The sequence below is a fragment of the Onychostruthus taczanowskii genome, unplaced genomic scaffold, assembly GCF_017590055.1.
Source record: "Onychostruthus taczanowskii isolate IOZ18803 unplaced genomic scaffold, ASM1759005v1 scaffold89, whole genome shotgun sequence".
NCBI classification, from domain to species: Eukaryota; Metazoa; Chordata; class Aves; order Passeriformes; family Passeridae; genus Onychostruthus; species Onychostruthus taczanowskii.
Window position 1 is genome coordinate 1120330 of NW_024506882.1, and position 23811 is coordinate 1144140.

At 49.1% G+C, this 23811-nt stretch overlaps 1 protein-coding gene and 1 long non-coding RNA gene across 3 annotated transcripts; one reads left to right on the top strand and one right to left on the bottom strand.

The window, feature by feature from the left end:
• Positions 1-2073: 2073 nt before the first annotated feature.
• VEZF1 (vascular endothelial zinc finger 1) lies at positions 2074-17055 on the bottom strand. Of its 2 annotated transcripts, XM_041425284.1 has the most exons (7): positions 16787-17055; positions 10890-11587; positions 10106-10169; positions 8937-9120; positions 7342-7473; positions 5195-5239; positions 2074-4830 (listed from the first exon to the last, which is right to left on the bottom strand). In XM_041425284.1, the coding sequence occupies exons 1-7, from the start codon at positions 16817-16819 to the stop codon at positions 4403-4405; spliced, it is 1584 nt and encodes a 527-aa protein (XP_041281218.1). In that variant the 5' UTR covers positions 16820-17055; the 3' UTR covers positions 2074-4402. The 2 variants fall into 2 exon arrangements, with proteins under 2 accessions (XP_041281218.1, XP_041281219.1); XM_041425285.1 differs by lacking the exon at positions 5195-5239.
• Positions 16331-19139, top strand: LOC121347034. Its single transcript, XR_005954159.1, has 2 exons — positions 16331-16725; positions 18799-19139. It is a non-coding gene; the product is annotated as an uncharacterized LOC121347034 (long non-coding RNA).
• Positions 19140-23811: the final 4672 nt, after the last annotated feature.

Consider the following 23811-nt stretch of genomic DNA (forward strand, 5'->3'; position numbering starts at 1 on the left):
TGCCTTTAAAGGTGAAAGCTATTTTTGACATAAAAATTAGCACGTAGTTCCTCTGTCATCCCTCGGCTGCTGTGCTGGGAGCTGTGAGTGAACAATCCAAAGATAAGCAAGAAGTATAAACATGCTGGAATTATACAAATACGTAGAAGGGGATCAGGTTGAATTTGTTTTATTCTATGACAGTTAGGAGACAAGGAGATTTATTCTTACACTTTTTCTCCTAAAAAGCACTGGTTAAAAGGTCCACTTAAGCACTGAAACCCCAATGGCATTAAAAAACTTGAAGAGCTTTTAATAGCTACCTATTGAAATTACTGTTAAATCTATTTTTGAGATGGATAAACTAAGCTACCAATGAAGCAGGGCAGGAGTTTTTGGAAGGGCCCAGCAGTGAGAAACTGTCATTCATTTCTCAACAACTCAGCTCCTGTACAGGGACCCTGAGACAGAAACTACCACAGTGCTCGATGCTTTAACAGCCTGAGCGTTCTTCAAATTCCAATTTTCTCTCTTTGGTGGGAATCTAACCCTGACAGCCTTGAAAATGAACCCCAGGCAGTTTTGAGGATACGGCTCAGAGTGGCTGTTTCTAAAATAAAAGTGAGGGAAGAGCGAGCAGAACTTGGAGGCTTATCAGCACCCGGAATGCCCCGGCTAATCCTCGGCCCCTTTATGTAACCTGGGATTGCTGCAGCTCAGCAGCTTACTGGGGTCTGGGTGCTTTTCTTTAAACCTCTTGTGGACAAATGCAAACGCATTAAATACTTCTTTCTTTTGCCTCTCTAAGGAAAAAGTTGTTGTAAGAGGGAAAAATGTTTTATTTGTATCAATGGCTAATAGAATTAAACTTGTATGCTGAGACTGAAACGTGTTTCTCTGTGATCCATCACGACTGAACAGAACTTTCCCAATTTACAATACTCGGGTGTAACACTTGAAAAAAAGTGAATCCCAAATTTCTCTTCACCCCAAACACTCTCTGGAGGTGTCGGGGTGTTCCGAATAAAGAGAAAACCAGCCCCTTTACAGCCTGTACCCCATTTCTGGCTGCAATACTTACATCCCTGTGGCCACCTCCCCGCGGCCCTCCTTGCCCTGAGGATGCTTTTCCGTGCCCTCCATCTGACTGCTCTGGCTTTCCACGGCACGCATCCTTCCAAGGCAAAACCAGCTCTCAAGCTCTCGGCCGGCGCTAAGCCATTCACCTCACGCTGAACGCTTACGGAAACTTCAGAAGGAAAAAAATAAACCCCCTATTGAACTCCTTGCAACCGGAGACCTGAATGGGCTCGCTATAAACCCCACTCGAAGCAGCGGCAGCAATAGGCTTCCCTGCATGTTGGATTCCATCCAGCTTAAAAGTTTCCATGAAATAAACTAGGCTAAGCGCATCGGCTGCATAGGAACTAACTCGGTGTAACAGGAGCATCTGTTCTTCGCGTCCACCATTTTCTCAGAGCCCGAGCCCGGCGGCGCTGCGAGGTGCCGGCGGATCCCCGGGCACGGAGCAGCAGGGAGCATGCACGTCGTATAAACTACTGCACCAGGTAGCTTTTGTTTGTCAGAAAAACAGCTTAATGTATTTGCAAGGATGGCATTACAGAGCGAAGTCGATGTCCGCACTGAGACAGCAGAGGAGCACACCTCGGACCCATTAATACACGGTACAAAGCAAATGTTTACCCAAGTACAAATGAAACAGGTCGACAATTAGCTAATGCAGCTTTGTGGACATAAACCAGGTACAGTCGAGCAGAACCAACATAAAATAAAAAGGAAACAGCCCTTTTCCTACGCCACGCTAACAGCACCGTGGTTAGTGGTTTGGGAAGCCTCTGTCACGGTGAAAAATTTCCTTGCCGGTGTTTAATGTGTTTATTCTACTGCTACACTGCTGGGATAAAAATAACAGCTGGCTGTACAAGGGACCCACTGTCAATACTGCAGTAATTGACAACATACAATTAAGTCTCACACCTGTTTATTGTAAGTAATTCATAGATAACCACTTCTAGTACACATTTTCATATTGGCTTTTAATGCTTTTGTTCTCTTTTTTTTTTTTTTTTTTTAAAAAGCTCAGGGATACCCAAATTTCACCTAAGGGTCATCACTGTGGTTACCCAGACCCAGAAGGCTACACCTACTTTGGGAAACTGGTGCAAGGTGGTGTCGTGGCCAGGGATGGCAGAGATGGCTGGGGAACTACAGGTCCCAACATGCAGGACGGTGTGGAGGTGGCAGCGGGCTTGGGGACATGCTGGCCGTGCACGCTGGGCTCTACACAGGGCCAAAACAAAGACCTCTACACACCTGGAGTAAGAACAGTGGTAACAAAGTCATAGCTACATATTCTTCTCTACATTTTTGTTTATTGAGACAAACTAATTAAAAGGCACAAACATAGGGCATATGTTTACATGGACATTATAACAAACATATACATTAAAAGTGTAGGAATGTGTTTCCTTTCTGCTAAACAGAAAGTTCCTAAGCTTTTATATATACAAAAGTTGTACAATTTGATGTCCTAAAGTACAAAAGATCATTTATAAAATTATTTTACACTAAGCTCTATTATTTTTTTTTTTGTTTGTTTTTGTTTTACTATGTAGTCCAAGCCCCTAGAACAGTTCCACGTAAGGATACAGATACCTGTCACCTGAGCCAGCAGCCTGGCAATCACTGCTCGCACGGACACGGCCGGGGAGGAACGGAAGCAGTCCAGTGTGACTGGTCAGTCCTGCTAGCACTCTGTGAAAATGCACACTCTAATCTCCAGAGCTCTCAAATTCATTAAGATAAAAACATCTCAACTGTAATTTTTTTTTTTTTCCTCTTTTTTTTTTTTAAATTTTATTTAATGTAGAGGTTGGGTTTAGGGTGGTTTGTTGTTTTTTTTTTTTTTTTTTTAAACAAAGTTTTAAAAATGTGAATATGTGACATGATAGTCTAAAAAGTATATCTGTTTCCCTAGACTTTGCTTTCTACTTTATGTACAGATAAACAGGTTAAGGAAAAAAAAAAGCACATGTAGCTTAAACATGTGTGACCATTTATGAGCAGTTCTGGGCTGGACAGCTCAGCACCCCAGAACTCCCACAAATTGATAGAAATGTGTTAACACAATAGAAGAATAACGTAAAAATGATGATGTTTGCAAATATTTACAAAGTTGAACAGATTTGCACAACACTTGATTAAGAAATAGGGGAGAAATTAAAAGACGCTCTCTGCTTGTCCTGGAGGGGCATCCTACCTAGTTAGTGGTTAGAATAAAAACTGTATACAATTTAATATAAGACAAAACTTCTAGTGAACAACTAACACGTCTGTCCCCTGCTGAAACACCAGCAGGCTCTGACTGGGAGGCAGAGGGCATAAAAATCACACCCAGGGCCTCCAGAATCTTCCAGCTTAAAGCAATTTTCCTTAAGTTTCCAAGCACTCCTTTTGCTCCTAGATAAGAGTCCCATGGGGGTCTGACTGTTCAGAGACCATGTTTACATACATTTCGACTCCTCTTCTGTCAGCCATGGCTGTTTCTCACCAAACAATAACAGGTTTTTTTAAAAAAATGTTGACTACAATGCTCTATTCCCTTAGGGTAATATGTTGGGTAATATTTACATCTCCAAATATCAGGTCACAATCCCTATTATATGTTGAAGTTAGAATGATAAGTTATCATATGCTTTGCATATCAGAGCTGGTATCACCTTTCCCATAGGGAATGCTGCCTGAAGTTACCATATTCCCAAAGGTAAAATGCATATTTTCTCCAAAAATGCATTTTTTTTTTTAAATGACAACATTGTAATGCATTTACTCCTTTAAAAAAAAAAAAAAAAAAAAAAAAAAAAAAAAAACATCAACACAGACAAAGGTTCTACACTAGCTCAGAAACAGTGGACTTGCCTGGCAGGTTAAAATGAGCCATCCACCCTGTCACAGATACAGAGGGGTCTTTGCTAGTGTTTAGATTAAAATAATTTTCTAAGTTATAATTTGAGGGGATAAAACATAAAACTGCTTTTTTTAATTACCTTTTTTTTGGGTTTTTTTCCTTTTTTTTTTAACTCTGGCAAATAAGTATCTGTTCTAATTCAGCATCTGTCAGCTACAATGTAAAACTTACTTTAAATGAAGTGCTCCAGTGAAACTCAAGCCTGAACCATGTGAGCCAAATCAGGGGGAAGATGCTACTGCGGTCTCTGATGTTGTTGCCCCAGTGTCTTAGTCTGAATTTATTATTAACTAAAACAAAACAAAACAAAAAACCCAACAGAACAAAACAAAAACAAAAACAAAAAAAAAAAAAAAACCCAACCAAACAAAACCCAAAAAAGAACTGCTGGTAAGGATTCCATTTTAATCCTTTTTAATACTGTTTAGAACTTATTTACCAGGGAGGAGAGGTGGGCAAGGCCTGGGGCAGGAAAGGCATGCTCTCCACTGGTCTCATGGCTATGTTGAGGGGACCAGCCAGCGTCATGGGGGTGGGCAGGTTCATGGGGGACGTGATGGTGACGGGGTGCGCTATGTTCACTGGAGCGGTTACCGGGGTGGGCAGGTTCACCGGGGTGGTGAGCGTTAATGGAGAGGTCATGGACAGAGGGCTGGTTATAGTGACAGGATGCCCTAAGTTCATCGGACTGGATATATTAACTGCACTTGATACATTTACTGGACTTCTCATGCTCATTGCAGCTGCCACTGTGACTGGGTTTGTGATAGTCCCAGAAGCCACAGAGGACGTTATATTGAATGGAGTAGTAAGAGTCACAGGCGTAGTAGCAGCAGTGGAGGTTTGGCACAAGTTAGCAGCTTCTAAAAATGAGACATAAAAAAGACAAAAAGTTTTTAACACATAAAAAAAACCATGGACAAGATTTAAACAAAACAAAACAAAACAAAAAACCCAAAAACCGAACAAGAACAGGTACAAATTCTGGAATTATTGTCTTTAGGTATTATTAGTAAGTTAAAACTGTTAACATTCTATAGCCTACAGGAAATACAAACTCTCATGCAGGTCATTTCAAATTGAGTATTTTTTTTTTTTTTTTTCCTGAGAAGTCAAGTGAGGTTGTCTTAGCAAGAGGGTTTTTCCATGTTCATAAAAACAGTATTGTACAATCAAAAAAAATCCTCCCAAGAGGAACAGTAGAAATAGAGGAGAGAGTGTACATACCGAATGGTACGTACTCTATAGCCTTCTCAAAGGTGAACTGACATTCTGTGAAGGTTTTAAAAAGTCATTATTAGGGACTGATAAGCAAAGCTCGTTTCAATATTTACCTGCTTATTTCAGTCTTAATTATTGCTACTAAACTGCTCCACTGCTCACGCTACCTCTACTTCAAGGCTACCCCAGCAGCACATCCCTCAACCCCCATCAGCTCCTCAGCTTTCACGTAAGCTCCAGCTCCACACCGCGTTGGTTTGGGGGGTTTTGGGGGGGTTTGCAGCAAGCAGGACTGAAGTGCAGAGCAAGGGGGACCCAGGAGGCCGGGGCTGGGGAGCGGGGCTGGCCGGGGGACGCGGGGGGGACGGGAATCACTCCACATCCATCAGCACCACCTGCCGGCTACCCACACCGGGAGGCTCCGGGAGCAGGGAAGGGGAAGGGCTGGCTGCTAAAGAAACAGGGAAAATTCGCTCTGCATCAACGTTACTAAGCCGTGTCTGCTTCCACGTTTGTAGGGCAGGACCCCAAGCTCAGTTACACCCACGTGTCAGAGGTAAGCCAGGAGCAAAGAGTCCACTTTGCCTCTGGGGCAATACAAATATAACTTTGAAAGCAACATTAGACCCATTCAAGGGTTACTGTTGGTTCTTCAAAGTCCATAGCTAGGAGGGGTGGAGAGGAAGGGAAAGAGTAAAAAAAAAAAAAAAAAAAAAAAATTGTGAAAATAAATTGTACTAGACCAAAAAAAAAATAAAAATAAAAAATCCCATCTAGTGTTGTAAAGCCACCACAAGTGGAACTAGCACAGGAGAACCAGCATGGAAAGAGCAGCTCAAGCATGGCACTGACTGGTCTAACTTCACCTTCAAGCAGTCACACCCAAAGACACAGCCCACCCATTCCCCTTCCCCAGATAAGCTAAAAGCACCAGTGTGACACCACTGTTACCCACCCACCTCCCTCACCCCCTCCTGCCCCAAACCACTGTTCTGTTAGAGCATATTCAACATTCTCAATAAGAAAGGAAAAGGAAACAAGACATAGGAAAGAACAAGAAGAAAATAATTCTCAGTGATTTTTTCAATCTAACATCATTTGCTTTATCTATTTAGTGGCCTGATGATATGTAATGCTTCTGTTATCACTGCATTTTAACATGAATAAGCTGTTTCTGCACTGTCTGATCAAAGAATTCAATTACTGGCATAACAAGAGGAAAGGAAGCAAGCAGCCTAAAACACAAACAAGAACCTAGAAAACAAAAACAGATTGAAGAACTGAAAGGAAGGTTGAGAGAAAAGGAAAAAATAAGGTGAGTCCAAAACATTCCTAAAAACAGCCAGTGAAAAAGAGTAAGCAGTGGTCATTAAGAACCTCTAAAACATGTAATCCATGAAGTCACATGATGGGCATTAATAATCAAACTGTTGTGAAACAAATAAGCAGCAGCAATGGGAGAATTTAAACTACTGTATCCTAAAACCACTAAACTGAAACAATCTGTTCCCTGCAATGACCAACAACAGTAATCCCACTTCAATTACAGCAGCACAGGTAGAGGTAAGCTGTGAGCCAGCACTGATGAGAAACAGGATCACTGATTACCTCATTTTGTAATGAAACAAAGCAGCAGACAGAAAGAGAGAGAAAGAGAGAGAAAGCTCTGAGGTCTAGAAAACTTCATGCAAAGACAGTTACATGATGATAGAGCAGATGGAATAAATTGGGGGAGACAAGATGAACAGGACACAGAAAGCACACACGTGCACCCCAGTGCTGATGCAGGGCAGAGGGTGTGTGTCTGTGTGTGTGTGTGTGTGTGTGTGTGCAGACTGCTGAACAGGGTAAACAAGCACAAGCACAGCTAAAAGCCACATGCAAGTCACTCCCCCACTCCTGCTTGGAGCAGACACAAGCTCCCCTCTGTAACTGATGGCTCTAGGGACACAGGCAAGCACAGAGAGCAAGTCATGAGCACATCATTTAACACACCCTCCTCTGGGGCCTGTTTCCTCCTGCTCTCTCTTAGCTATGACTTCTAAGAATGAAACTGTCATGCAAGACATCCTTCCTGACACCTCAAACTCCCTGTATGACTGTGAACTCCCCGGTCTCACAAACCCAAGCAGGTCAATATTGGTTTGTTTTACCTTTCTTCCTGGCTTTGACGGCCTCTTCCCACAATCTCAGGGTCTCTACCTGCTTTCCAGGCCAACTTGTTACTTGCTGCTGTTGCTGCTGCTGTTGCTGTTTCTGGTTGCTGGTCTCTTCACTCATGCATGCTATGCCAATCAAGTAAGAACACAAATTCACCTTGAAAAGTTACTCTGTTTTCTGCTGGCATCACAAAGGCAACTTCTACAAAGAGCACGTGGAATCTCACAGGATTCCAAGAACAAAATCACAGAGGTGTTTAAAACAGTATCATTAGTTCTGTGCTTCATAAAACTACTTTTCCAAGAGCTAAAAACCAAAACATAAGTCAAGAACATCTACTTTAGGTGCCAAAACCAGACTTTTGTCATTATTTAGTTTGTATTTAGGAAGAATGAAAGACTCCAATTAGCCTCTAGAACTCAAACTGAATCCACTTTTTCTAAACTTTAGCTCCAGCTTAAGAATGAAAAATTAAAAAAGCCTTTTTACTTTTTATTGCAAGTATAACTTAAAATTTTCAGTTTACATCAGAGAACAGCCTGTCACTACTCTCTGGCCCCAGTACAGCTCATCATTTCCACCTCTAACAACTGCTCAAAATGCCTCATGTGAACTGGCTTAGCACCACCAAACTGGCTTGGGAAGCCAGAGTTGTAAGTCTATACCTTGAAAAATACTTCACATCCAAATTTCCTACTAAGCTCAACAATCAGGCATTTCAGACATTCCCAGTACCTTCAAATTATACAGGAGTAACAGGAACTGCAAAGATGTTGTAAATGAATACACTTTAAAGGCTTTAAGGACAAAGTTTCCAACAACATTCCTTACTTCTGCCTCTTATTCCTCTGAAAACCCGTTTTATATTACTAACCATGTGGGGTTAACTTAAGTTACAAGTATTACAATAGGGAAAATTTGAAAGTCAAGTCTTCATTGGCTTGCTAGGCATTCCCAGGTCCAGAGTTTAAGTCTAGAAGGAGCTATTACAAACATCTCATCTGACCTCCTGCACAACACCAGTCAGATGCCATTAATGGCCAAAACCTATCAGGGCTGGATTTAAATCCTTTTCTTGTCAGCTGCTGCCTAAGGGAGGAAACACTGAGCCCCAGGGTCAAAGCTCAGAGAAAGCAGAGAAATCTTTCTCCTGATTTTGATGAGCTTTGGATGAGGCTTCAGATCTAAAACCTGGCAAATCTTAGCAGTTCTTAAATAGTCTAAAATCTCCAGGCTATCTGTTGGACTTTTAGACCTGCACAGTTCAGGAATTAGCACTGAACTTAAAAGGTCAGAAAAGCTGGGAACTCTTTTCTTCAAGAGATGGATCACTGTCATGAACTGCAGGGCATTCCCAAGGGATGAGAGCACAGTCTTGCAGCAAACAAGGGATGAGAGCACAGTCTTGCAGCAAACCAACTCCACACATGCCAATTCTTGAGCTGAAGCACATTCTGTTACTAAAGATCTACTTTTAAGAGGTGTGACCACCCAGACTGACAGACACGTAGCCGAGTTTAACGTCATCAAAGGCAATTCCCTTCGCAAACACATTGTTATTAGAAATGTTTGTAAAACGTTCACCTACTTTTATTGATGCCTTGTTTACAGGTATTACAGTTGATACTTTGGCTCTGCCCGTGTGTCTTTAAGTGGCTGGTGATATATGCTGCACTCAGAAGTTTACCACAGATATTACACGATACCTTTCCTTCATGGCGCACCATGTGTGTCCGCAGTCTGTCTTTGGTGGCAAAGGCAGCAGTGCACGTCTAGATGGAGGACAAAGTTACACTTGAGGGGCAGACAGAGCAGCACAGCATCACCCACAGGCCCTCTGGGAGCCCACGTTACCTGGCAGGTCCTAACAGTATCCTAAGTGCATTGACAACTTTAAGTTTTACCTGTGTTTATAGAGAAACGAAAATCAAACTACTCAGCGGAGACTCAGAATGGAATTTGCTTCTGAGACAATCAGGACAGAAATCATATTCTACACTGCTTGAACTTTCTGAAAACAGTGGGTTGCCTTACCCACCAATGCAAGAGGGAGCTTATTAAAAACACTTACAATAGGCAAAGTTGGTTTCTAATGTAATTTTACTGTACAAATATGAACTTGGTACCTTACACTGCTCAATTACTTCTGCTCCCATCCAGAACAAGGAAACAAAACCTTTTCCTAACACTGTTCTTTTTACCCAAGGCTTTTATTTAATAAGATGAGTCACTAAAACAGGCTGGAATAAGTATGGATATTCCAAGCAAAACAGTTAATTGTTCAAGGGCAATCAAATTTTTTCTCCTAGACTCAGTCATCAACTTAGGACAACTTGCTTTCCCCTTCCAGCAAAATAAGAGATCCAGAATCAACCATTCCCACCCATTTTAAATAGATGTGCTGAGAAAGACATTTCATTTGAACATGCTGAGAAACACACTGCACACATCACCCAGAAATGAGCACTAAGCTGAGGATGCTGCTACAATCCTACTACTAAGTTAAGCATATGGTAAAACAGAGCAACTATGCTGTTCTCCAAGAAAGAAAAAAGCCTCTAATCTTCCTAAAAAAGGAACCGTGGTATCTTTTTAAAGTTCCACCAGAACTCCAGCACTGTGGTATGGTGGCAAATGTGGCTTTACTCCTAAACTTGCTTTTCAAAAGTCCAGGAGTAAATACAGCTCTGGAGAGATTCACCTGAGTACCACTGACACAGTAAGGTATTGTTCTTAATAAACCATTTTAGCCCTTACTTGGCATTTGAAGGGTCTCTCTGTTGAGTGAACATGTTTAACGTGACAGCTTAAATGATCAGGCCTGCAAGAAAGAGAGGAACAGGAGAAAAGTGCACACTGTTACAAACACAGAGCCAGGACACCTTGGCCAGCAGAGCTGACACCGAGCTGGTCGCTCCCTGCAGCCCCCATCCCTCTGACAGCCAGGATAAACCCCTTCCCCTCACCTACCAGGAGCTTCACCTGCAACACCTCACAGCTGAAAACCAACCTGTGGTTTAAAGCTTAACTCTGCTCTCCTCACACACCTGAAAATGGCACGTTTGGTCACACCTTGTGTAAAGGTGAGAGCGCAACAGCTCTAAAGGTTGAAGTTTTCTCTGTTGCAAGCACAGGTACAAACAGAGCCGGCAGCAGTGCAAGCTCCCCCTGTGCTGTTAGTGCCCTCCACCCTGCTGTAAGACCAGGTGACAGTTTCCCTGCCCTGCCCCATTTGGTCACAGAGCATGGCAAAGGCTGGTGAAGGGGCTCTGTGCCCACCCCCAGTGACACAGACACACATGGGACCTGCATGAGGTCGAGAAACCATTTCAAACCACTTTCCTGAAAAAGAGACCACTTCTGGCCACTGTTAACCTTGCTCAGATGGAGACTCCTCCACCCTAACTGCACACAAGGCTCTTTATCCCCTCACCACTCTCCTCAGAAGTTTGGTTCTCCCAGCTCCTCACTACCACAGCTTAACCCTTGTTGCTCATGCAAAGCCAACAGCGGAGCATGCCTGGGATTTGCTACGTGGTACCTTGAGAAGCCTTTTCCACAAACACCGCAGGTGTAGGGTTTCGTGATGCCACCTTCGTGAGACCTCACGTGGTAGGTCATGCGATCCTTTCTCTTGAAGCGCTGATTGCAAATGGGACATTCGAAGGGTTTCTCGTCCGAGTGGGACAGCTTGTGCCGGTTGAGGTGGTACACGTCCCTGAAGGCCTTTCCACACATCTCACAAGCGTGGTTCTTCTTCACGGGCTTGCTGGGCTTCTTCACCGTCTGCGTCACCGCCATGGCCGTGGCGCCGGCGCTGCTGCTGGGGTTGGTGGCAGAGGAAGACGTAGTGACTGTGGACAGGATGCCTGCGATAGTCGAAACCAGTGAGCTCCGGCTGTTGTCACCAGCGATGGTCGAGATAAGGGGCACCATTGTGGTGGGAGTTTTCTTTGGCCGTGACACTAACTTTATCCCTGTGTGGCAGGACTCGTGACGCCTCAAATGGTAGCTGTCCCTGAAAGCTTTGCTGCAGTAAGTGCACACAAAGGAGGTTTTAGGTTTTTCCTTTTTAATCCCAACAATAGCATCCTTTAATGTTTCTGTTGCAGGCTGAGGTTTCTGCGTTATTGGTAAGGGCAGAATCGGCTTCTGATCGGGCGGCTCAACAGCAGAGCTCAGGAGAGGCAACAAACTGTTCTGTGCTGCCTGCTGTTGGTGATGGGAGGCTTCGTGTGCCTAAAACCAAACATTCACACTTAAATTCTCTGGATGGGTGCTCGCTCTGGCACGGTGAGAACATTTACAAACGACAGGGAAGCACATTCTAGACCAAAAGCCACGGAAGGAACAACAGGGGAAGGTTACATAATGCTGGTTTTGGACAAGATAAACCGCTCGCGCTGTAAATGCCCTGGCTGTGCAGGCCCTGTGCTAAGTGTAGGACACAGCACAACCATCAAGGAATTATTAAGTTTCTGGAGGGCAACTTTTTAAGGAAGACAACTAGGTGCTTGTCAGATCTTTTAATAACAGCATTTCATCTTTACATAACAGATAACTCATTTTGCTAATGATCGTATCAGATGGCACAACAGGACTGTCTCTGCAGAGGATGAAGGCACTGACAGGAGTTGCAAAATAAGGCCCCACCTTTAAGCCGAGCTTAGTGCACAGTGAGAACTGAACCGCAGCCACAGAGAGCCAGGATGCGATAAGGCGTCGTATTTAAACAGCGTGTTCATACCCCCGTGCCAGCACTGAAACCAAAGCAACTGGGATCGGGAGCTGTCTAAAGCCACATCTCTATATTTAGCAGGTTCCTGATGCATTTATCCACTGACCACTGTGCTCTCTGCGTCTGGAACTAACAAGAATAGCGGCACAGCCTTTTTCTCTTCGTCAGCAGCTACTTTGTGCTGGGAAGAGAAGCTGATCGATACACACTGGGAGACATCCAGAGATGCTGGAGAACACGGTTCGGGGTGTTGGGAATAAACCCTGAAAGCTGTTTGAAAGCAGCCAATACCAACTAACTTTGAATTACAGAATCTGTTACAGAAGCTACAGGGAAGGGAAGGGGGTCCCGCAGCCAGCACCGCTCAGCTGAGCTGCAGCCTGCCTGCCACGGGCTGTGCTGCACCACGCGTGGTTATTCTAAGGCAGAAACACTGTTATTAAAACTCATCCAGTCAGACTGGGACAAAACCCTGGCAGATACAATTTTAATGTGGTTTAGAAACCACACAGACCAATTCAGCCTAATGGAGCATTAAAATAAATCACTCCAGCACCTTAAGCCAGTTTAAGTGCATCTGTATTCAAGATGTGCCTCGGTCTCATCAGACCAGTTTTAAATCAGGCTCGTTATTAATGCAGTGTGCCAGGCCTGAAGCTGAGTTTGGGGAAACTTGCATTCCCATTAGATCAGTACCACAGGAGTACTTCCAGGACTCCTTTCCTATGGCTCTGCTCTCAAAGTAACATGACTCAAAGGTGTGAGAGCTGAATAAAACACTGTGCCAGTGCACAATCCTGACCTGTCTACTTTTACATCGGTTGGGGTGGACAGTACTGGGAAGTGCACCCAGGCTAATTCTCTTCCCATGGGAATCCACTTCAACGTCCTTTGGACAAGTCAGTATTTCCAGAAGCTCACTTTGGGCCTTTTTCCTAGTTGTATCCTGGGTGCTTTGCCTGCCTGGATCGCAGCAGGGACCACAGTCCCCCCAGAGCATCTCTCCCTTGCTGTGGTGCAGCTCCTGCATCACTCCAATCTCGCTTTTTGGGAGCGTGATGCTGGTGATCTTTGGAGAAAAGCCATGGGTGGATACCAACACTAACCCACGTGGGAAGGAATACAAGCTCTCAAACACTCCAAGCCTATGTGACAGGAACACAGTTCACAGGAGAAAGCCTGGACTCCGGACACTAACTGGAGACAAAACTTGTGGGAATCATTAGGAGCCAGGCCAGGCTGTCCATCTGTATCTGCTTTTTAGATCCGTCTGTGCTGAAGCTCGGGATGCAACAGGTAGGCTGGATATCAGCACACCTGCCTGGCCACAGCAGCCACCTCAAACAACAGCCCGAGGGCTGCTTTGTTTCAGGGAGCGATTGCTGAAGAGCTGCATCCAGAACTCTCCTGGAGGCGACGCTGCTAAATCAGGGCACGGCACGAGCCCCAGCAGCTCCATTAAACTTTTCCCTGACTTCAGTGACAATCGTGGATGTTCAACCATTTATTTTCCATGTTTTCAAAAAGGTTTTGACACATCTACATTGCATGAAAATAAGAGTTTGCAGGATACGCACCGACAGCACAATACTGAGCAAGTTGTGCAGCTCAAGACAATGTTAACTTAGAAAAATTCTGAAATGTTTTACAACTTCAAATCGGCATTAAACAATACTGTTAAACCACACCAGAAGACACTGCAGAGCACCTAATGATAGCTCCAGAGATACAATTTCAAAGGCAGAGCTAGCAGATCAGATAATGGAGAGCCCAAATCCTTTGGACAAGGTTCAAACTTAGGCAGTATATGGATATTTTTATGCCTCAAAGAATCGTCAGCACTTCAAGGTAATGATGCACTTATTCCTACAGATCTGATGGAGACAGTGGACATAAAACAATGCACATTCACCAAGCTACAGGCTTTGGAGCTGCTGCTTATGTAAGTCTGCTCATCCTGGTTCCGAGGGAGCCAGCACTGCTCGCAGCACCGCGCTCCTCGCAGCCCCTCTGCCACGAGCTGCGTTCCTCAGTTTCCAAGGGCCGTTAAAGCCTTTTTTAAAAGGATCAGCCAGCATTTTTTTTTTAACTCCCAGTTGGAGAAGGGAAGCCAGCACCTGCTGCACGCCTCTGGCAGGCGCAGTCATGCAGGCTCCAGCCACGGTTTTACTTTTTTACTTGACCCAGCATTAACGTCAAGTCAACACTTTGGAGATATTTTGATGGCCTGGGACAGGCTCTCCTGCAAAATCCCCTTGTTCTGTCACTAATTCCTTCTCTCCTGGGGGGGCAGTAAACAAAAAAAAACCCTGCAATTCATGACCCAGAGTGTAGGATGTGGCATTGTGAACTTCCAATGCCAGAGGCTAAAATATTTTTGTGCTTCAGCCTTAATGTGAGAGCAACAAATTAGCATGAGTCATATCTTGAACACTCCATCTGATGGATGAGTCCTCCTCACATTAACAGATACAACTTTCACTTCCCGAGCACATCCTCAAAGTGGTTTTCCAACTATGCATTTTGGGGACTAAGAAGATCCAAACAAGAACTGCTTATTCAGTAGCGCGATTGTTTCTTTAGAAAGGGATACAATTCATCAAAATGCCACCTAAAAACAATCAAACAACTTTATTTGGAAGGAACGGTTTACAGTGGCACAGCCCACTGCCACAGGACTAAAATTAAGACATCAAAACCTCCTCTAAAAACATTTGGCTAAAAATTACAACTTCATATTCCACGTATTAAGCTGTCCCTTAGGAATCCTGTCCCAGCTGGAACGCACACTTGGTTTAACACTCCCCCCAGGAAGAACAAGTGTGAATATTCAGTCATTTCCATTTGTTATTTAACCGACACTGGGGACAGGCTTTTAAATCCACGCTTTTTAACTAGTTTTAACTAATCAGCTGGATCAGGGCTGATGTGCTGCTGCGGGAATGGGAAGAAGAAAAATGAAAGTCACATCAGGACTACCTCAGTGCTGCTTTCTGCTGGGTGCACCCCAAATCACTGATTCTAACAAAAGCACTCAAGAAACAATATCCAGCATTTATTATGAGCTCTGAAAGCTTTATTATTTAGAGAGGGGGGGAAAAAAAAAATCAGAGGAAAATTTCCACGTCACAGTTTTATGAAGATGCTTCCGAGTCGCACGTTCGGAAAGCGAACTGCTGACTCTTTAATTAAAAGCAGCAAAGCTGACTCCTAAATCAGCGTGTGACATCACTACTTCAAAACTCAGCACCTTCAGAAAAGCACGGACGAGCAGCGAGGAGCTGGACACGTACTTGAGGCATTACTTGGCATTTCTCAGCCTGCTGCAATACAGTCCTGCCAGCCTAGGAAAAATTTCCCCTGGAAAACGCTCAGCTGGGAGGCAGCGAGGCACTAAAGCAGCCCCGGCTCGGAGGGAGATGGCCCTAAACTAAGGAGATTAACTTCTTAGCGTGAAGTTTCCTACGTGCGAATCACAACTGCCCACTAGAGTGAGAAATAATTCACCAGACCTCAGCCCAACTCGATGGCATCGCCCGCATCCGTGGGGAAAAGGCGGAAAACCCAGCGCCCAGCTCCCGGTACCGGCTCCCCGGAACATTCCCGGCGTGTTTTCCGAGGCAGAGAACCCGAGCGAGTGACTCATCCCTTGGTACTTGCAAGGGACGAATTTTTCCTCCCTAAAGGAATGGTGCTCTCGCTCTTGGCGGATTTATTCATTCAACTCAGGTTTTCAAACTCGTGTCACGGGTTGGGTCTGGGTTTAATTCCGGGGAGGACAGTGAGGAAGCAAGCGGCCGCCACCGGGAACGTGCAAAGAGGATTATTTTACCTTGAGAAAGGTGATGTGCTGGGCGCTTTTTTTTTTTTTTTTTTTTTTTCCCTCCGCTGCTGCTGCTGCAATCACACATTTTATGTTTTCCAGCGCAAAAAAAAAAAAAAAAAAAAAAAAAAAAATCCAGCAGAAAACAATCTGGTGAGAAAGAGCTGGCGAGGCTCACAAAAGCCAGGCAAAGATTATTTTTTTTTTTTTAGTTTTTTTTTTGCTGGTACGTTGGATTTTCTTCGGAATTACATAAACAGCGGTGTTTTTAAGTCAGTCTTTCACCGACAGAAAGGGGGAAAATTGTGACTCAGTTGGCAAAGGGAGGGGTTGCACGCTCCACCGTCCCTATTCCTCCCCATTCCCGTTAGGATTTCGCCAGTTTTTACAGAAATCCGGCCCGCTCGCGTCCTATTTTAAAAGAAAACAAGCTCCCTCGTCAGCCGGCCCTGAGTCAGGCTGTTTAAAGAGGGATTAATTTATTCTCCCAGACACGGCGTTTGTTCCATCGGGGTTTTGTTGGAGCCCGGTGGAAGCTTGGGGTTGTTTTTTTTTTTTTTTGTTCGTGTTTTTTTTTTTTTTTTTTCTGTTGTTGTTTGTCTCTTTGGACGAGGGGGGAGAGAAAAACAAGCAAACACCAAAAAAAAAAAAAAAATCAAGCGCGATCTCATGTTTTGCGTGGCAAAAAAAATAAAAATAAACCATAAATACGAACATCGGTGGTTTGTAATGAAAGCGGGAAGGGAGCGCGCTGCGGGGCGGCGGCGGAGGGAGAAAGTGCAGGAGGGAAGGAGGAGAAGCGGAGCCGCGGGGCCGGTGAGGCGCGGGCCGGGTCGGGCCGGGCCGGGCCGGTAGCGCCGCCGCCGCGGGGCCTCACCTGAAAGAGGAACGCGGTCCAGTTGGCCTCCATGGCGGGGGCGGCGCGGCCCCGGGCGGCGGCGGCGGCGGCTGCGGCGGGCGGTCCCCCCGTCGCTCCCTCCCCCGGGCCGCAGCTACATGGAGCCGACAACAAAGCGGCGGCGGCGGCGGCGGCTCAACATGGCAGCGCCGAGCGGCCGCTTCCGCTAACCTCGGGCTGCACCACTGCGGCCCAGAGGGGGGAGGCGGCGGCGCGGCGCCCCGGCGGGGCGGCGATGGCCCGGGCGGCCGGGGGGGTGTGAACTCGGGGCCGCCCCGGGGGTCGCCCGGCGCCGCCGCCGCCTTGGCACAGTCGGGCTCGTCCTCAGCCCACCCGGGCTCGCCCTCAGCCCTCCGGGGCTGCTGCCGCCTCCCCGGGCCGGCCCTGCCTCGCACCCCGCCTGGCCGGGCTCCAGGAGGGCCGGCCCCGGCCGCTCCCCGGGCCCGCCGCCCGCGGGGGCTCGGGCGGTGCGGTGACCCCTCACAGCCCCGCGCACCTCCCGGGCCCGGCGGAGTGGATCCGCCCGTACCTGAGGCATCTTCGGCGCAGCACACGCATGCAAATCGTAGCCACGAGCAATTAAATACATACGTACCGTTAATTACGTGTTTACACACACCAAGCACGTCCCTGACAGGCAGCGGGACGGGGCCCAGGGACGGCTCCTGGCACCTCCCTGGCGCTGCCAGGACAGGGAGGGATGCGGGGCACATCTGTGCCCTGCCTCAGGTGGCATCTGAGGGACGCCCAGCATTTCTGCGACACCTGAGAGTGGCAGGTTTAGCGCTGTCACAGGAGGGGGGGTTTAATCCCGACCTCCCTTCGCCTTCCCTGGCAGTGGGGAGATGAGAACAGGCTTACAGCGCTTTATTATTTATTTTCCCCCAGCTCTGGTCAATCCTCTTTGCTCAGGCCTGGATCCCTGCTGAGCATCCCTGGGCGGCACGGGAGCGGGAAGAGGCGGCCCAGGCGCCCCGGCTGCAGCGTGCAGGGCTAAATTTGGCCCCTGTGACTTCCTCCCGTGTGGGACACCCGGGTGGTTTTTCTTGTCTCCTGTTACAGATAACTCAAAGGCCGGTCCTGAAGCCGCAGCTGGAGGGACAGTGGGGACAGAGCAGGGACCAGGGGGTCGCAGCCCGCTGGCTCAGCCGTGGCTTTGTTGGCTCGGTGCTGGGCAGGGCACCTGGCTCCTGCAGCGCTGCTCCTCAGCCCTCCCCAGGCTGTTCTTCACCTTCCCAGAGCGTTGCAAAACAGTCGCTGTTCTGTTCCGAGAGATGCCTGCGGTTCTTTCACGCCTCTCAGGCTTTTTTTTCCTTGATACTCCAGCGCCAGAGTCAAGTGGTTATGTCAAAATGTGTTTGCATTTGAAACAAAAAAGAGTTTCTCAGCCCTGTGACCCCAGAGGGAAGTTTGTGACTAGGTGTGGGCTTGGCTGCCTGGAGTGGCCCAGCCTGCTTGGGAGCACCTGCAGCTCCAAGGGTCCATCTGCCTCAGGGAGTGTGGAGCTGCTTGGTTTTGACCCCCCCAATCTGCACCACAGCAGAGTTCCGCGCTGATACACAGCGCTGGAAATTGTAAAATATTGCAGAAGCTCCTAACTGAGAAGAACACCAAAAAAAAAAAAAAAAAAAAGGAGCCAAGGGGGTTTGCCGGTGCAGCGCTCCACCAGATGGTCTCTGCTCATCCCAGAGTTTTTCCCAGCCGTGGTGTGGATGGATCACCCGCACTGCACCCCGAGCCCTGCCCTGCTCCCAGCCGCAGGAACCCCTCGTTCGGGGACAGGGGACACCACTGCCACCCCTGGTTCTTTCCCTCCCGGCCGCTCGGTTATTTTTGTTAACGCTTATTAAGGAAGACTTGGGAGAGCTCTTTGTTAAGGGCTCACACTCACTTCAATTAAAGGCTAAGAAAACTACCCAAGCGTATCACTGACTCATCGGAGAAATCCCGACCAGCACGTAGCCGCCTAAACCCTGCTCTTGTTTTCACAGCTACAGCTCCGACAGGGGACACGGGAACAAAACCTGCAAGACTCGCAGCTGAGCCAGACGAGGGGGAAACGGAGCTGGAACCCGCTTCCCTGTCGGCAGGGCCGGGCCGGGCCGTGCCAGCCCCTCCCGGAGCCCGGCACATCCCGCAGCCCCGGGCCGAGCATCCCCGGGGGGAAGGACTCGCAGCAGCTCTGCTTAGAAAGGGCAAGTCGGTGCCAAACCTGACGAACTTTCCTTTGCACAGAATTATAACTGGAAGTCTAAAAAGCCGCAGTGTTTGAAAACACGTATTTACATTATATATGCCCCAAAGCAGAATAAACAAAGGTTAGATTTGTAAACTCTCCGTCTTAATTAAAGCAGCGCTGCTTAGGACAAACCCACATAACAGGCGGCTTGAAGTGTTGTGTTATTTAATTTATACCTTCCAGCTCCCTTAGTCATGGAGCTGGGACAGCGATAGCATCAGCAGCCACCCCGCTGTGCAGGCACAGGGAATTTCTAGGGCACGGGGAGCCGTGTGGCCCATTTACCACCCTCCCGAGGCTGCGCTTTCTGCCTTTCCAAACTCAAATCTTCCCTCCTTCTTCTCCCTTGGCACTTCCCACACTGGTAGGAATGCTGCTGGGTGTCTCCTGCCTCCGGTGCTGGTGGTGGAAGTCCGCAGGGACAGGCCCGCACCGGGGCTGTCCCTCGGTGCCGCAGCCGGTGCCGGCAGCCCCTGCTCGGTTCTGCTGGGCCAGCGTGTGCTCGCACCGCTTACAGCGAAAACTGTGGGCAAATATTTCAGCTTTGCGGGAGCCCCTTTTTCTGTTCGTGCTCTGAGTGCCACCGCGGGCTTTGAATTTCGCAGCTCTGTGGGGCTGGAGAGCCCTCGAGAGTGTAAATAAGCTGCGCTGATGGTGCTGAGAATGTGCTCCCCGCAGGCAATTTCCCTTCAGCCGCTTCCCAAGTTCTGTCTTCTCTGGTTTCTCTCTTCGCAGCCTTCCCTCTCCAAGTGATCAGGGACACTAAACAGAGACAGTGAATTCCATCGGCGGGAATCAGGGGTGGAAGCGGAGCGTGCCTGCCGGGAGGAACCGTGGGATGGTCCAGCATCCCCAGAAGAGCATCCCAGGCTCTCCCACTGCCCAGCTCCTGCTGGACGAGCATCCCTGACCCGCAGCAAAACGGGGCTGGAAGGTGCTGCAGGGACAGACAACACATTTGCTAGGCAGAGGGAAATGGAAATGGGAACAGAAAGGGAAAAGCAATGGGAAAAGGGAAAGGAGAAGGAGAAGGAGAAGGAGAAGGAGAAGGAGAAGGAGAAGGAGAAGGAGAAGCTCCTGCCGGATGGCTGCCCGCAGTCAGTGCCATCCTGGAGGGTGGCAGCGGTGCCCTGTCCTGCCCGGGCCGTGCCAGGGCCACCGGCAGCCGGGCCCGGGGCTCGGCAGGAGCGCTGCCGCTGCCGAGAGCGCCGGAGCCTGCTCGTAATTAGCGCATCCGAGAGACCGCTTCACTTTCCAAAAGAGGGAAAGAGGAGGCAGGAAACCACCGGGCAGCTCGGCTGGAGCACCGAGAGGCAGGACGGCGACCAGCGGGGGAGCAGCGAGGAGCTGCTCCCGGGGAAGGAGCGCTGTGCTGGGGCTCGGCAGGGATGGCCCAGTCCCTGTCCCAGTCCCTGTCCCTGTCCCTGTCCCCAGTCCCTGCTCCGCTTTGCTGCCTTTAGCCCGAGCTCCGAGGAGGGAGGGGAGCCGGGGCAGGCAGGGGGATGCCCAGGGCAGAGGCGCTGTGGCACCAGGGACAGCCCCGGCTGGTGCTGGGTGCCAGCTCCCACCTCTCTCCCCATGCCAGGGCTCCCCCAGCGCCGGGCGATGCTCCCGCCAGGCAGGCAGGAAAAGCCTGGCGGTTACTCCATGCTTGAAGCATTCCTGGTGAAAGCATTCCCGTGGCAAACTGCCCTGCACCGGTCCCTCCCTTCCCTGCAGTGCTCCCGAGCCCTTTCTCCCCTCCCGCATCCCCTTGTCCCGCTCAGCCCGGCTGCCGTGGCAAACCCCTGCTGCCTCCCTGGGATTTCCCCATCCTCCCTGATCTTTGCCGCCCTGTGAACCCATCGCTGCCTGCTGTCCCTGTCCCCGGGGCTGTCCCTGTCCCCAGGGCTCTCCCTGTCCCCGGGGCTGTCCCTGTCCCCAGGGCTCTCCCTGTCCCCGGGGCTGTCCCTGTCCCCGGGGCTCGGGGCTATCCGGGGCCGGGCGGGCGAGGGACAGCAGCCCTGGGCTATCTTTCTCTGTTTCTGTGTTTCTGCGTTTCTCTGTTTCTATGTTTAGCCCTGCGGGCACACGCCGGGAAGTGCCCTTATCTCTTGCCACCTCCTTGTCCTCCGCCGTGCCTGGGCTAATCTCTGCTTGGCACCTTGAGCGCCGCAGCGCCCGGCGGCTTTTTGTTGTTATTTTGGTAATCTCCCTCACAACTTTTTTTTTTTTTTATTTTTTTATTTTTATTTTTTTTTTCCCATAAAACAGCCGCTGTCATCTGCGCCCCACGGGGGGAAGAGCCGTCCCTCGTCTGTCACACCGGGCCCGGGGATGCTGCTGGTGTGACCCGCAGGGTCACTGCCCGTGCCCATCTCTGGCACTGCCGCTGTGGGGACACGGTGGGGACACGGTGGGGACACCCCGGGACAGCCGCACACGGGGCTGGGCGCTGGTGTCACACGGTGGGGACTGCCCACACTTAATGCCAAACTCTAGGGTCTTGGAATGGTTTGGGCTGGAAGGGATATTTAAGGGATACTGGAGGGATACTGAAGGGATATTGAAGGGATATTGAAGGGGAAGGGATATTTAAGGGATACTGAAGGGATACTGAAGGGATATTGAAGGAATACTGAGGGGATATTGAGGGATATTGAAGGAATATTGAGGGGATATTGAGGGATATTGAAGGAATATTGAAGACCATCCAGTTGCACTCCCCTGCCGTGGTCCGGGACACCTTCCACTAGAGCAGGCTGCTCCAAGCCCCATCCTTGAGCACTTCCAGGCATGGATGGGGCAGCCACAGCTCCTGTGTGTCCTTGTGATTTACAGGGTGTGCACAGACACGAGGAGATCACAGCTTTTTCTGTCTCATGGGACATTTCAGAGCCCTCCTGGCAGGTGCTACCGACCCCTGCTCACCCCCTGCCCGGGCTGCCCTCGGCACTCTGCCTTTGAACCCGCTGAACTCTGCTGCTCTCCAGGAAAACTGTTTCCCAGTTTGATTTAAAAACTTCCCGAGCCAGAGCCCGCACCAATTACTTAGCAGCGCACTGCTCTGGTTAATCACCAGTGACCATTTTTAGTAATAATTCCTGCGGGGCCGAGGACTGCAGGGAAACATCCGCTCCTGCCTCGCTCCCCTTCCCACCATCTGCCCCGGCTTCTCCCGGGCACGGGATGTACAGCAGCAGGCACGTAAGGTCAGCGCATTTAGGGAAAAACACGAGCACTGAATTAGAGCAGCCCAGCCAGCGAGGAAATCCTAACGCTAATCCCTGATCTTTCACTGACACACGGCAAAGCTCGGCCAAGCCGGCCGCTTCCCCCCTCCCCAGCCACAGCTGGAAAACACGGATAATGCTGCATTACCTTCCCTGCAGGGCTGCCGCGATTAACAGCAGCAGAGAGCTCCGAAATCCTCCAGGGATGGGGATGGCAGGGATTAATACTCGGCTAGATGGTCCCCCAGGACCATTTGCCAATGCCGTGCCCCATTTTCTTTATTCTTTGCTATTTACTTTTATTTTTTTTTGCTGGGACCTGGGTGGTGTTTAATCTCATTTGGCAGCTATGGATTGCCTCCGAAATAATCAATATTTGTGCATTCATCTGCATCGCTCAGCTGATCCCACAGGGATGAGCATCCAGCGCTGGCAGGAGCCTCGGGCAGAGCATCCCTGCTCTCACTGGCCAAGGAACCAACTTTGCTCCATCTTTCCAAGGGGAAACAAGACCTTTGGTGGTGGCAGGCAGCTCTGCCTCAAATTAATTTCAGCGCTGTCAGGAAAATATCCTGTGTCACCCTGCAAATCAGGCAGAAAATGATGCTCCCCACGCCTTCCCTCCTGCCTGAGCCCTGTGCACTGTAAAGACACGCACGTGTGAGGATGGAGAATCAACGGCTCCAGAGCCTGCGCGGCCGAATTTTTTTCCCCCATGTTTCACCTCGTATCAAAAACCACGACGAAAACACAGCCCTGCCTTTTGTCAGCAGGAAAATACCCAGAGTTCAGCGAACTGCCAAGTTTTCCGTGTTCAAATTTCCGCTGGCAGCTGCTCTCCGCAGCATCCCAGGCAGCCAAGCGCCCCGTGGGATGCAGCCAGCCCCAGAGCCCCGGCTCCACGCTGGCAGAGCTCCCCAGCTCGGCATCCTCGTGCTCCGAGCTCCTCAGGATCTGGCACGGCAGCAGCAGCGCAGGGGGCAACCGAGTCATGCGAGAAACGGGCATTTCTTGAAAAAAATACAGGACCCGAAGCGTGAGTCGTGGCTGAGTCACTGAAACACGAAACTCACTAAAGGGATGAATTAGAACTGTTAGAATATAGAGGTAATTACTCATGTGAACAATGCCCTGCTCCACTCTTTAATGATTACACAAATTAGTGCATAAAATTATGTTAATGGCTCTGCAAGCGGCGCATCCACCCAGCCCGCCCGGCGGGAGGGGCCGCAGAGGTGAGGGTGTCCCTCAGCACCCAGGAGAGCCGGGAGAGGATGCAGCCCGTCCTGCAGCTCTGCCAGGCTCTGTGCCCGTCCTGCGGCTCTGCCAGGCTCTGTGCCCGTCCTGTCCTGCGGCTCTGCCAGGCTCTGTGCCCGTCCTGTCCTGCAGCTCTGCCAGGCTCTGTGCCCGTCCTGTCCCGCAGCTCTGCCAGGCTCTGTGCCCATCCTGCAGCTCTGCCCTGCTCCATGCCCATCCCATCCTGCAGCTCTGCTGGGCTCTATGCCCGTCCCATCCTGCGGCTGTTCTCAGCTCCAGGACCATCCCACAGCTCT